The following is a 15,263-nucleotide window of genomic DNA, read 5'->3' as shown; positions in this document are numbered from 1 at the left end:
TTTTTTTAATGTTAAAGGGGAATTGCCGTTTTTAGCGTGGTGAATGTGCAGCTCACAACTTGTCCACCAGAGCGTTTTGGAGTTGTTGGATTGTGTATTTGATGAGTTTGATGACTATAATAGGGATTATGGCAATGGGCTAATTTGCCAAAATGTTGAACTATCCCTTTAACAGTAGTACTTTAGTAGTATTACCAGTAGTTCTAACAGTATTGGTAGTAGTACTAACAGCAGTACTACTACTACCAGTATCAGAGGAAGTGAAGCAGCTGAGAAGTGGAAGCTTCTGTTTCCCAACGAGGATAATCACTGCCAGCTGGAGCCAGAGTGTGTGTGTGTGTGTGTGTGTGTGTGTGTGTGTGTGTGTGTGTCTACCAGCACGTAGCTGCAGCCCCAGGGTCAAGGTCTCACACACACACACACACACACACACACACACACACACACACACACACACACACACACACACACACACACACACACACAGATAAAACCAGAGAGGATATCCTCTCCCATACACACACTCTGACATCCATCAACACACATACACTTAAAAGTCTGTCACACACACACACAAACAATCTGTGTGTGTGTTTGTGTGTGTGTGTGTGTGTGTGTGTGTGTGTGTGTGTGTGTGTGTGTGTGTGTGTGTTACAACCACAGCCTCTCTCCGTCTGACCACCAGGGTCAAACACAGGTCACCTTGAGTCAGTGTGTGTGTGTGTGTGTGTTCATAGATTACAACACGTACAGCTGTCTGTGTGTGTGTGTGTGTGTCTGTGTCTGTGTGTGTCTGTGTGTGTTTCTCACCGTTCTCCGGCTGCTCCTTGATGTCCGAGTCGCTGGCCTGGTTGGGGCTCTCTGATTGGCTGCTGGCTTCTGGAGGGAAAACAAACAGATGAACACATGTATGAGAAGAGACGAGCAACAACTGGAGGAAACACACACACACACACACACACACACACACACAATCACACAGACACAGACACACACACACACACACACACACACACACACACACACACAGATCTCAACCATTTACTACAAATAATAAAGCGAGGGTCTGATCCAATCAGATTTCTGTGTGTTTTCCTTGTAATAAGTAGTATCTAATTTTATTTGTATAGCCCGTTTTTACCAGCAGTTTGTCTCAAAGGGCTTTACATCCCATCATAACAACATCCTCTGTCCTTAGACCCTCACATCCACTGAGGAAAAACTCCATGGAAAACCCTTTTAACAGGGAAAACCAGGACACTAGGATGACGACCCACGTACAGTACAACCTCCTTTACTAACTCATCGAGGCTGTAAATAGGTAAAACAATAACTGGGGTAGACATTTGTTGAGTAGCTACACTGCAAAAACTCTACATCTTTCCAAGAATATTTGTCTAATTTCTTGTCAAAATGTCTCATTTCTAGTCAAAACTAACCTCTTTCCACTTAAAATAAGACTCATCACCTAAAAATGAACTTGTTTTTAGATCATTTTCACTTGTTTCAAACTAATTTTCACTTGAAATAAGTAGAAAAGGTTTTTTGTACTTGTAATAAGAAAGAAAAACTTGCTCCACTATCAGATTTTTCTACTTATTTCAAGTGAAAATCTGCTTGAAAGAAGTAAAAAGTGTCTAAAAACAAGCTGCTTTTTAATGTGACGACTTATTTTAAGTAGAATGAGATTAGTTTTGACTAGAAATAAGACAAATATTCTTGGTAAGATTTTGAGTTTTTGCAGTGTAACACATCTGTTGGATTGTGTTATTGCCTGGGAAAGCTACAAGTGCTTGTACACTGCAAAAACTCATAATCTTTCCAAGAATATTTGTCTTCTTTCTTGTCAAAATGTCTCATTTCTAGTCAAAACAACCCCTTTCTACTTAAAATAAGACTCATCACCTAAACATTAACTTGTTTTTAGATCATTTTCACTTGTTTCAAACAAATTTTCACTTGAAATAAGTAGAAAAATCTGCCAGTGAAAGCAAGTTTTTTGTGTTTGTAATAAGAAAGAAAAACTTGCTCCACTATCAGATTTTTCTACTTATTTCAAGTGAAAATCTGCTTGAAAGAAGTAAAAAGTGTCTAAAAACAAGCTGCTTTTAATGTGATGAGTCTTATTTTAAGTAGAATGAGATTAGTTTTGACTAGAAATAAGACAAATATTCTTGGTAAGATATTAGATTTTTTGCAGTGTGGTAATGAAGCAACCAGAGTTATAAAGCAGGGTATAAGAAGAGACTGCAATCTCTGTTCTGTTCTCTGACTCTCCACGTGACAGTGTAAACAGAAACACTGGACGTGACGACATCATCACACACACACATCATTCCTTCTCATTTTCCACGAGTGAATCACAGAGCGGCTCAATGACACACACACACACACACACACACACACACACACTGCTGCTACTACACTGTGTGTGTCTGTGTGTGTGTGATGCTGTATTGATCTCCATACCACAAGACTTGGGTTTCACCTGGTCTCTCTCTCTCACACACACACAGACACACACACACACACACACACTCCACCTGCTGCAGCCGACAGAGTGAAGCAATAAAACACAGAGAGTGTAAATCACTCACACACACACACACACACACACACACACACACACACACACACACACACACACACAGACAGACACACACAGTGACGCTGCAGCTGCACACACACTCTCTCTATTGACCGTTGCTACGTATGAACTGCAGCGGTTCAGTATGAATACATTAACATTATAGTTCATATATCAGTTAATCATCTGGTTATTGATCCACTCAGACACCGACGTACACGGTGTGTTATTGTCTAGAGATAATTAATTCATTTATTATTTTATATTTATCTTCTTTGTTTTTCTTTTTTACCTTACAGTAAGCTTGCTGCTCTACCTGCTGCTTTTACAGTAATTGCCCCTTGGGGATAAATAAAGTTTTTGATTGATTGATTGATTGATTGATTGATGAAAACACTTTCATCTCCTCAGAGAGACTCAGAACACAGAGGAACTAAAGGTGCAACACGCAGAAGACTAGGGATGGGAATCGAAAACCGCTTCTTGTTGAGAATCGGTTCCCAGTGTTTGCCAATTTTGCAAACGATTCCCTTATCAATTCTAGTCCTTTTTTTTTTTTCTCCAAACCAGACACGTAACAACACGTAAAAACAACGACATCGCAGCCGCAGGGACCTGCTGTGTAGAGAGAAAAAAACAAACAAACTGACAGGGAGTGAGTGTCACGACTTCCTGTATGTGGCCCTTCAAATTAAAAGCCCTTCAACCTTTCACATGGTTCAGTCATATTGATTTTGACTTAATTTTGACAAGCCACGCCTCCAAATGTTGAAATTTAGGTCGACTAATTACTTTTTGGTCGATAATGCTTGGTCAACTATTTGGGGGCAGCCCTGGTAATGTTGTTGCTGTCTAAACCGGAAGTGACCAGATTTTAACCGCCAGTGGGCCGATTTTGATGGATTTCAAAATCTGGTCACTTCCGGTTTAGACAGCCATTTTGAATTTTGAAAATGTCAGAAATGGATTCAGCATCATCAATAACCCCTAAAACCACTCCAATATTGCCCAGATCAGCCAAGTCAATTTTGTTGAAATATTGCCCATATAGGCAATTATGCTAATTTATGCTAATTTATACTAATTATGCTAATTGTCCAATATATATAAGTTAGCATCCGGCAGTTTCTGAATACTGGGGACCCATACTATCTATTTCTAACATAAAACTTTGGGGTACTCAACATTTCCGGGTACTCATTGTTGGCAAGTAGACCAGAGCTCAGACATGTAGAGTGAACACAGCTGCTTTTGCCCCCCCCTCACCCCTCCTCCCCCCTCCCTCCTGCCCCCCTCACCCCTCCTCCCCCCTCCTGTTTATTTCCCAGCATGCTCTCTGCCCGGCGATGCAGCTCCCTCCCGCTCCTACAAATGATTTAGCGGCTTCAGGAGCATCGATCGGCCGCGCTGCAGATAAAATAGGCGGCGGGCGGTGGAAGAAATATTACCCATCATCCCCCTCTCCTCTCCTCCCCCTCTCCCCCCTCTCCCCCCCCCCCATGACTCAGACTCAGGGGCCGGACTGAGACTGAGACGGATGAACAGAGTTTCACTGGGACGTCCAGCAGCTGCAGCTACACACAAACACATTTAAACTTTTTAATCATGATAAAATGTCGTTAACAAAGTGACGACGAGCTGCAGCTGCAGCAGCGACGGCGTTACCACGGCAACGCAGCATTTAGTTATTATGGGGCTTCATTCATGACGGGAAAGTGTTAAGTAACTAAACTGTCTGTGTGTGTCTGTGTGTGTGTTTGAGATTAACAAGCAGAAAAGGGACAAGGCGACAAAAACCCAGACGAGGTCACATCGACACTAGGAGAAGTTAAAAAACTGCTTCACACAGGACAAGATCATACACAGATGTTACCACACTGCTGTGAGGTCACATAGAATGAAACTGTTGAATGACAATAAGTGTTGGAAATGTAAAACAGGACTGGGAACTTTTTTGCACTGTATATCCAGTCCCTCCAGGATTTCGCGGGCTTTTTTTGTGATTGTTGCGGCCTAAAATGCCTGAATTTGCGGCCACATTTTGAAAAAATTGCGGTGAATGTTGCGATGTTTTAAGCGCTTTTGTTGCGATTAAATTGCGGGAGACGGCGAAAGTTGCAAAAAAAAGTTGCAGTTTTGTTCTGAATAATTAAAAATCAAAGGAAAATTGAAAATTTTAAAATGTCACAAATTAATGTGATGTCATGTTATACCAGCAATTTTCCACTTGTTAAGAAAGGCACAGGAAAATTATATAGAGTTGAAAGTTGTTTTACTTTTAATTAAAATGTCTGTTTAAAAATCGTGGTAAAAGAACTGGTTTATTAAAACAGTCCAGTCTTTGAATAAAAAGGGGAGGGGGGCTACTCAAGTCCAGGGCCTTAGGATGGGGGGAGGGGCACCTGGCCGCCGGCTGCTCCGCTCTGGCCCTGCAGTGGCGCACTCACTGGATCCCCCCTCGGCGAGTGCTGCGGGGTTGACACAGCCTCGGGTGGTCAACCAGGACAACTCACACACTCCACACGTTCAACTCAGCTTGTGTTCCTTTACTTATCACTTTGTGCACGTTGTGTCAAGTTTCTTGCCGTCAGCCCAGCCACGCTGTTCCTCCGTGGACTCACTTTCAACCACCGCTCCGTCCAGACTCGACACTCTCTGCTGTGTAACTAGTGGAAAGCACCGACAATTGGTCCAATTTGCGGAAAAGTTGCGGTGATTGTACAAAATTGCAAGATCGCAAAAATTCGCGGGGATTGGCTGAATTTGCGTTAATTGTTGCGATCGCAACATCGCGAATTCCTGGAGGGACTGGTATATGGGAGTGTAGCCTACATTAGTGGCTCCATTCTGGGTGGAAGTTGTGGACTTCCTGAGTGAAAGGTTCAGCAGTCCCCTTGACTCCTGCTATGTGTCTTCTAGGGGACAGGTCTCAGCTACCAAACATATCTAAAGGAACATTTTCTGTTATCATGGTGGGCCTGATTACAGCTTCCAGAGTGACTCTAAAGCCAGGGACACACCGAGCCGACCGTCGGGCCTCGGGCCTCGTCGGACGGCGTCGGCAGCTCGTCTGTTTGGTGTGTTCCTCTCCGTCGGGGAGCCTCGGCTCTTGTCGGGTCTCGTCGGGGCCGAATGAACATGCTCAGTCGGGACTCGTCGGCCGTCGGGAGAGTAGACTCGTCGGGTGCTCTGATTGGCTGTGTGCTAGCTATGGCGATTCTGATTGGCGGTGCCCTCAGCGAATCAGCGCGGTGTGTGGGAGGGACGGAAGTGACCACAGTAAACAAACGGTGTCCTAGCCTGTCCTACAGTAAAAATGGTATACAAAATACAAAGAGGAGTAAAGCAATATATTAAGCGGCAATATATATATATATTTAAACATCAAAGATGTTCAATCAAACCCACATAGTTTGAAACAACGTTCAAAACACACACAGCTCTCAACTAAGCATATAAAGCCCGCTAGCTTAATGCTAACGTGTAATGTAAAACACCATAGACAGGCTAACAGAAATTAGCATCGGCTATCGCCAATTCGCGGCAACCGAGCCACAGCAGTAAAAGCTGCTAAAAACTGTTTTAATTCTGGCTTTATGAAGCTGCTCTGTAGGTTGAAAGGCAAAGAGGAAGACGCAGCTTCTTTGGAGTTACACAAACCAGACTATAGAGACTAAATGCAGCACCTTGTATCATTTATTTGACTCGGTTTCTTCTCATGTGGATTAATTTCCTTATGTGTCATATCTGTTTGGATTTCATAATCTCTCCTTTTGCTCTGTGAGAGGACGTCAACACCAAAACACACACAAGAAAACAACTGTCTCTTGAACCTGCTGAATGAAGCTACTTATTTGTATGTTTCTTAAAAGTTCAATAAAAATTTAATTAAATAACAAAAAAAACCCCGCTGCCTCCACATGATTTGTTGTTGTTGTTGGGTTTTTTGAATTTTTTACAGTGTTTCTCTGTAAAACAGCTTGTAAAGCGTGTAAACAAACTGTGTAAACATGTAAACAAACTGTGCAAACAAACTTTGTAAACACGTTTTAGTAAGAAAGTAAAAGTTTCTCTGTCTCTGATGAACCAGCTGATCAGACGTTTTAACTTCTCCTAACATTAACTTTTTACAGTGACCCCCCCATCCCCCCCCCCCCCTCCCTTCCATCCCACCTGCCCCAGCCCCCCTCCTCTAACCCCCCCCCCCACACACACACACACACACACACACTGTTCACTGTGTCTGTTCGCTTCAGCAGCTTAAAACAACGAGCATCAGGCTGAAACCACGGCAACCACAGGAGGGGGGGGGGGGGGCGGGGGACTTTCACACACTGCCCCACGCCCCCCCCCCCCCCCCCCCCAACCCACCCCCCCCCCGGGTTAATTAAATATGCTAATGAGGCGTGAGAAACAAACACACCCCAGCGTCTCACCAAACCCTTCAAAGTAAAAGACCTCGACCGCTGCAGGCTTCACTTTTATTTTGAAGGGTCGTCTCCCCCTTCGCTCTTTCTTCTCCTCCTTCTCCTCTCCTCCTCTTCCTTCTCCTCCTCTCCTTCTCTTCTCCTCCTCTCCTCCTTCTCTCCTCTCCTCCTTCTCCTCTTCCTCCTCTCCTCTCCTCCTCTCCTCCTACTCCTACTCCTCCTCTCCCTCTCTTCTCCTCTACTCCTCCTCCTCTCCTCCTCCTCTCTCCTCCTCCTCTACTCCTCCTCTCCTCCTCTCCTCTCCTCCTCTTCCTTCTCCTCTCCTCTTCCTCCTCTCCTCCTCCTTCTCCTCTCCTCCTCTCCCTCCTCCTCTCCCTCCTCTTCTCCTCCTCCTCTCCTTCTCCTCTCCTCTCCTCCTCTCCCTCCTCTCATCCTACTCCTTCTCTCCTCCTCTTCTCCTCTCCTCCTCCTCCTCCTCCTCTCCTCTTCCTCCTCCTCCTCCTCCTCCTCTCCTCTTCCTCCTCTACTCCTCCTCTCCTCTCCTCTTCCTCCTCCTCCTTCTCCTCTCCTCCTTTACTCCTCCTCCTCTCCTCTCCTCCTTCTCCTCTTCCTCCTCTCCTCTCCCTCCTCTCCTCCTTCTCCTCTTCCTCCTCTCCTCCTCTCCTCTTCCTCTCCTCCTCTACTCCTCCTCCTCTCCTCTCCTCTTCTCCTCCTCTCTTCATCCAACTTCAACTTGACCTTCAAAATAAAACGTCAGAGTAACTTTTCACTTTGTTCAGAAAACCGCTGTCGACTGAAGGCGTCAAACCTTCATCATCATCATCATCATCATCATCATCATCATCATCATCATCATCTATCTGTCTCTCAATCACTGGCTTCAAAATAAAAGTTTACAACGGTTTTATTTTGAAAAACTGCCATTAAACAACCTCAAACATTCAAATGTCGGAAAGTCAAGTCAAACTGTGTGTGTGTGTGTGTGTGTGTGTGTGTGTGTGTGTGTGTGTGTGTGTGTGTGTGTGTCTGTGTGTGTGTGTGTGTGTGTGTGTGTGTACTTTACACAACATTATAGTTTTAATCTGGACTTTTAATTTGAAAAGCGACGAGTGACTCACGATCACAGTCTGATGTCACTGATTCTCTAAGGCTTTTATTTTGAAAAATGAAAAATGTTGACAGATCAAACCCTCCTCTCTCTCTCCCTCCATCTTTCTCTCTTTTTTCTCTCCTTCTTTCTGCCTCTTTCTCTTTTCTCTTCCTCTCTCTCCCTGTTTCTCTCTTTTTTCTCTCCTTCTCTCTCTCTCCCTCTTTCCTCTTCCTCTCTTCTTTCAGTTTAAACAGTTTTATTGGCACCACAAGGCAGTGCTGCTTATATTGACAAAGCGTACAACATTAAAATTATGTTTTTTCTCTCCCTCTTTCACTTTTCTCTTCCTCTCTCTTTTTTCTCTCCTTCTTTCTCCTTTCTCTCCCTCTTTTTTCTCTCTCTCCCTCTCTCTTTTTTCTCTCTCTCTTTTTCCCTCCTTCTTTCTCCTTTCTCTCATTCTCTCTTTCTTTTTTTCTCTCTCTCTCTTTTTTCCCTACTTCTTTCTCTCTCTCTTTTTCCCTCCTTCTTTCTCCTTTCTCTCGCTCTCTTTCTTTTTTCTCTCTCTCTCTTCTTTCCCTACTTCTTTCTCTCTCTTTTCCCCCTCCTTCTTTCTCCTTTCTCTCCCTCTCTCTCTCTTTTTTCTCTCTCTCTCTTTTTCCCTCCTTCTTTCTCCTTTCTCTCTCCCTCTTTTTTTTCTCTCTCTCTTTTTTCCCTCCTTCTTTCTCCTTTCTCTCCCTCTCTCTCTCTCTATCTTTTTTGTCCCTCCTTCTTTCTCCTTTCTCTCCCTCTCTCTCTCTCTATCTTTTTTGTCCCTCCATCTTTCTCCTTTCTCTCCCTCTCTCTCTCTCTATCTTTTTTCCCTCCTTATTTCTCCTCTCTCTCTCCCTCTCTGTTTGGCTGAGCGAGCGAGGGGCGAGAGACCTGCCAACACTACAGAGAGAGAGAGAGAGAGAGAGCTACATGTCAAACTCCGTCACCACGACGACGACGACACGTTGGCCTGTTTTTACTGGAACCGTCCACAGCTTCCCGCCAAAACATAACACACAAACACACACACACACACACACACACACACACACACACACACACACACACACACACACACACACACACACACACACACACACACACACACACGTGGATCGATGTTCAGTTTCAGTTTTAATGAAATGAGATGAATTCATTTTTATAACGGCAACAAATCAGCTGAGTGAGTCACTGCACACACACACACACACACACACACACACACACACACACACACACACACACACACACACACACATATACAGCTATATATATACACACACACACTGATTAGAATAATTTAACCATTATAAACGTCGTCATAATATAATAATAACGACCAGTTTGTGTTATTATTTCATCTGTGACCGATCAGTTTGACTCTGAGGGTCAAAGGTCAAACTCAGATTAACTTCACACATCGAACACAACTCAGCTTTTAAATAATCACTTCCTGGTTGTTCCTTTCAAAATAAGACGGGTTCACGCTTCCCAAACCAAACACACAAACACACAGCAGAATCCAGACCAATGAGAGCACGGGACAATAACTAAACACAGAAACTAATGATCAGAAAGAAAATTAAAAAATAACTTGGACTTTCATATCTGTAAAATAACATACGTGCACATACACACACACACAAAGAGTTTGGGTATGTTTGTATGCATAGAGATGTGTGTAAATGTAAATTATATTCATGTTTTTGTAACATACGACAGGTTCAGGTGAATTAATTATTCATGATTTAATGAGACGAGGTGGAAGTCTATAAGTTTGACTTCTTCACACTGCTTTTCAATTATGAATTTCTATGTCTCATGTTTAAATGTTTTGTCTTATTGTCTTTTTTAATTACTATATATTCAAAATAAACATTTAAATCAATCAATCAATCGTTTGTTTTACCCTTTTATTTTATGTTATTTTGTTTTATTTAATAACCACTGTACATGGGAGAATCTGTGATGTAGATGAGTGTAGATGTTTAAAGACCAACGCAAATAACAAATACAACCAAAATAATCATCAATCAATAATCAATAATAATGTGGAATGTGTTTGTCAGTGTGTTTTTCATCGTCATTGTCGTCTTTTTGTCTCTTTGTGTCGTTACATTATTATTATGTGTAATGTTATTGAACTGTTTTAATGTTTATTATGGGACTCTGGGTGGAAATGAGCACTTTGCTACAATCTGGAACATTGACATGTTTTTATGTTTTTATGTTCATTAATGTGACGTCTCATTCTAATAAACTAATAAATGAAATAATAATACAATATTAATAATAATAAAAATAATAATAATAAAGGTACATTTTACATTTACTGGTTTTTATTTCTGTTTCTTCTCTTTAATTAAAACAAGAAACGTTTTAACAGAATGGAAATTATTATTATTATTATCACAGTCGTAAAAATATATTTATACTCTGCTGCCACACGCACACGCACACACACACACACACACCAGAGGGAGGTGTGTGTGTGTCTGTGTGTGTGTGTGTGTGTGTGTGTGTGTGTGTGTTGTGTGTTTCCCAGCAGCTCTGGAGGATCAAGACCTCGACTTGGCATCTTGAACTCTGGCACGGCCGCTCGCCAAACACACACACACACACACACACACACACACACACACACACACACACACACACACACACAGAGAGAGACACACACTCCTATTGGCCGCTGTGACGAGCCTCGCCAAAATAAAAGCCCGGTAGTAGTTGTTGTTTTTTTTAACCCAGCTCCTCCTCCTGCTGCTGCCGTGGCGATGGCCTGATGGTTCGGACGGACGGACGGACGCCATCTTGGAGAAACACCTCATTTACACACACACACACACACACACACACACACACACACACACACACACATTTACACACACATTTACACACACAGACACACACACACACACAGTCACAGAAAACAAAATCTAAAACACACACAGGCCCGATCGAACTCTTGACGCCGCGACTCGGCCTCGATACCGTGTGTGTGTAAATGTGTGTGCGTGTAAATAAATAAATATAAATAAATGTGTGTGTAAATAAATAAATGTGAGTGTGTGTGTGTGTTGTAGACGTGTGTGTGTGTGTTTCAGTTTCATTCCTGTCATTATAAAATGAAGTCTGAGCAGCAGACGAAGCGTCGTGTCGACCAGACGCCATCGCCACGGTGACGACGACGCCATTTTATTTTATAAAGATGGCCAACCTCTCTCTCTCTCTCTCTCTCTCTCTCTCTCTCTCTCTCTCTCTCTCTCTCTCCGTGTGTTCTCTATGTCTCTCGCCCTCACACACACACACACACACACACACACACACAGAGAGAGAGAGAGAGAATCCCGTTAGTCGTCTCTATTGTTGGACGCACAACCAGCCGCCGCTGCCAAGGAGCTGCTGCCAACGGCTACACACACACACACACACACACACACACACTGAAAACACACACACACACACACACGTACATATAAACACACACACACACACACACACACACACACACACACACACACGTATAAATACACACACACACTCAGACTTCTTCACATTTTCAAACGCACTTTTAACATTTTCTGTCGCACAAACACAGAGAGTCGTCCCCTGGCCTGTGTGTGTGTGTGTGTGTGTGTGTGTGTGTGTGTGTGTGTGTGTGTGCGTGTGTGTGTCTGGCAGCCATCTTAAAGCCTTGGCAACCATTTTGGAGCTTGTGTGTGTGTGTGTGTGTGTGTGTGTGTGTGTGTGTTGTTTTCCTTTGAGCGGCTGCCACTCGCCACCTCGCGCCAGAACAAAAGAGGCCGACGCCACACACACAGACACACACACACACAGAAACAAACACACACACACACACACACACACACACACACACACACACACACACACAAACACAGACACACACACACACACACACACACACACACACAAAAACAAACACACAAACAGACACACACACCCATCTGCAGCTTCTCCACTGGAAACCATCCAACAAGTGAGTTTGACCTTTGACCTCTGGCTGCTCGTCTTCATCATCACCACGACGACGAAGACCAAGATGAAGATGAAGATGAAGACGAAGGTTTTCAAAGAGGAGATAAATCAATTCATCTTTTAAAAACACACACACACACACACACACACACACACACACACACACAGACACACACACACAACGTCTGTTTCAAAGATCCTAAACGTCGTCAAAGAGGAAAAAACTAAACTAAAAGACGTTCGCTGAGACGAGAGGCGTCACTCTGAGACAGAAGGAGAAGCTGCTCTTTCTCTTTTTCCTTTTCTATAAACTGTTTTCAAGCTACATTCTATGGAGTTTTTCTTCAGTGGATGTGAGGGTCTAAGGACAGAGGATGTTGTTATGACCAGGGCCGGCCCTAGGATGTTGGTGGCCCCCTGAACAAGGTTTTAGTTTGTGGCCCTGCACTCTAAGACAAACACCAAATCACTGGTTAAAACTGAATACAGACGTGTTTATCCCTCTGAGGTTTGAGGCCATTTTCTCCACTTTTACATATTTTCTTAAATGTATCTTATTAAGATACTTGCAGATGTAACAATACTCAAGTGTTTTATGTCTAAATATTAGAACCTCCGCTGTAAGCACACTGAGGCCAGTTTGTCCTAGAACACTGTAGAAAGAAATAATTTAGGACAAATGCTGGAAATTTGAGGTCTGCTTTTTGAAACATTTCAAATCCCTTGTGAAAACACTCCTTCAGTCATGAGAATGAACTGTTTTGGTGCTTGAAATAGGATATGAATACAGTAATAGATACGTGTAGAAAACAAGTCTAAAATGACATTTTGTCAGATTGCTTTTTGAGCACAAATGTTGTCATTCTGCCGTTCTATTTTCACCAAATGTCTCAAATGTGAGATAAAAGAAGCTGAATATTGACTTCACATTACATATAAAGCTCATAGCTGCACGTGCAGACCTCAGGATGTTTAAATGACTTGATGAACCCCGGTACCTTTCTGATCATGTGGCCCCCCACCTAACGGCTGTGGCCCTAAACAACCACATAGAGGGTTTATACCAGGGGCCGGCCCTGGTTATGATGGGATGTAATAAAGCCCTTTGAGACAAACTGGTGGTAAAAACGGGCTATACTAATAAAATTGCCTTGCCTTGCCTACATTCACAAAACCTCAGACTCTTCTTGCAAAACCAAACTTTCACCTCTAAACAAACAGTTCAATCTGGGCTCAAACCTAACGAACCAATCAGACTGCAGCTCTGTTTATTACCTACTGCTGGAACATGTTATGTCAAAATGTAAAAAAGCAAAAGAAAAGATTATGATGAAGATAATTATTCTGTGGGTAATGGGGGCGGGACTAGATCAGCTTTCCCTTTCGGCCATGTGTGTATTGTATTATCTGAACTAAGATGAAGTGTGATGATGATGATTTAATTGACCTTTAGTATGAGCAGAGTGTTTCTATGAATGTGTTCTTCTGTGTATTTATTAACATTCTTTAAGGCCAGGCGTTTATTTCTTTATTTATAGCTGACGTTACTGTAAATTGAAGCTTTTATTTTGAAAGCGTCTTGGCTTCAACAAGGACGTTTATCAGCGGAGGAAAAAGTGTCAACAGAGCTAAACGTGTGTGTCTGCTAAACAGAAGGAAATGTGTGTGTCATGATACGAGCACAAGGTTGTTTTATTACTTTTCATGTGTTGTTGTGTTGTTGTGTTATTGTGTTGTTGTGCATCTGGCTCGAAATCTGATACTTTTGATGCCTTTTATAACGTGTTTTCCACTAGCGCGAGTGCTAACTAGCATCAGCTGACCAACCGTGTCGGTCCAGAGGATTTGTACTTTGCTTGAGTATTAGATTTCTTTGGTACTTATTACTCTTACTTGAATACATTTCCAAGACAAATATTAGTACTTTTACTGGAGTTAATTAGTAGGAAGGCTGAAAAGTACTGGTTACTTTCAGGTCTTTTTCTAAAATCCTTAAAATCTTTAAATTGATTGTGTGTTTTGTGTAGGATTTCATGAGGTTAAAACAGTAGAATGACTCTGGGAATACGTTCCAGATATGGTGAGTTGCTTTTACAGGAACTTCAGACACATTTTAACCATATTGAAAAATTAAAAAGTAGTTTTGGTTGAACAAACTGCTGTCTACACTGCAAAAACTCAACATCTTTCCAAGAATATTTGTCTTATTTCTTGTCAAAATGTCTCATTTCTAGTCAAAACTAATCTCTTTCCACTTAAACTAAGACTCATCACCTAAAAATGAACTTGTTTTTAGATCATTTTCACTTGTTTCAAACTAATTTTCACTTGAAATAAGTAGAAAAATCTGCCAGTGAAAGCAAGTTTTTTGTGTTTGTAATAAGAAAGAAAAACTTGCTCCACTATCAGATTTTTCTACTTATTCCAAGTGAAAATCTGCTTGAAAGAAGTAAAAAGTGTCTAAAAACAAGCTGCTTTTAATGTGATGAGTCTGATTTTAAGTAGAATGAGATTTGTTTTGACTAGAAATGAGACAGATATTCTTGGTGAGATATTTGAGTTTTTGCAGTGTAGCCAACCGATCTGGTTTCATAGAGTTTCATCCTAGAGTCGTCCAACCTTAGAACGCTGCGCTCTGATTGGTGGATCACAGCAGACCAATCAGAAGGCCAACAAAGGGTCAAATGAGATAAACTGTAAATAAAAAGAAGATAAAGAAGAGGAATAAACTGTCTCTGCAGGGTGAGAGGCGTCACTCTGTCGCAAAAAACCAGGACTGAATTTATGTAGAATGTAGTTTTTTAAACATTTTTTTGTCATTAAAATAAAATAAAAGAAACTTTTCTTCTCCAGAGGAAACGAAGAGTTAAAACTGATCGATAAATATTGATTTAAAATAGAAATGCAGATGCGTGTGTGTGTGTGTGTGTGTGTGTGTGTGGTCAGTGGTCAGATTGAGACGGTGTGTGTGTGTGTGTGTGTGTGTGTTTTGTTGGTGGGCGGAGTCTGATTGATGAATTGCCGTATCGATCTGCAGCGCTGCCTCACTTAGCATAATTATAGCTCTCTAATGGATGACAGCACACACACACACACACACACACACACACACACACCTACACACACACAC

The 15,263-nt window shown here is 42.3% G+C and overlaps 1 protein-coding gene across 1 annotated transcript in view; it reads right to left on the bottom strand.

Moving 5' to 3' along the window:
- The window catches only part of nfia (nuclear factor I/A), a 238,716-nt gene that overhangs the window by 51,998 nt on the left and 171,455 nt on the right, over positions 1-15,263 (bottom strand). The window contains exon 3 of the mRNA XM_085773197.1: positions 811-879. Coding sequence (XP_085629323.1) covers positions 811-879 — 69 coding nt within the window. The remainder of the gene's footprint in view (positions 1-810; positions 880-15,263) is intronic.

The sequence above is a fragment of the Trachurus japonicus genome, chromosome 4, assembly GCF_045865225.1.
Source record: "Trachurus japonicus isolate A0001 chromosome 4, Traja_1.0".
NCBI classification, from domain to species: domain Eukaryota; kingdom Metazoa; phylum Chordata; class Actinopteri; order Carangiformes; family Carangidae; genus Trachurus; species Trachurus japonicus.
This window is presented reverse-complemented; position numbering and strand designations above follow the sequence as displayed.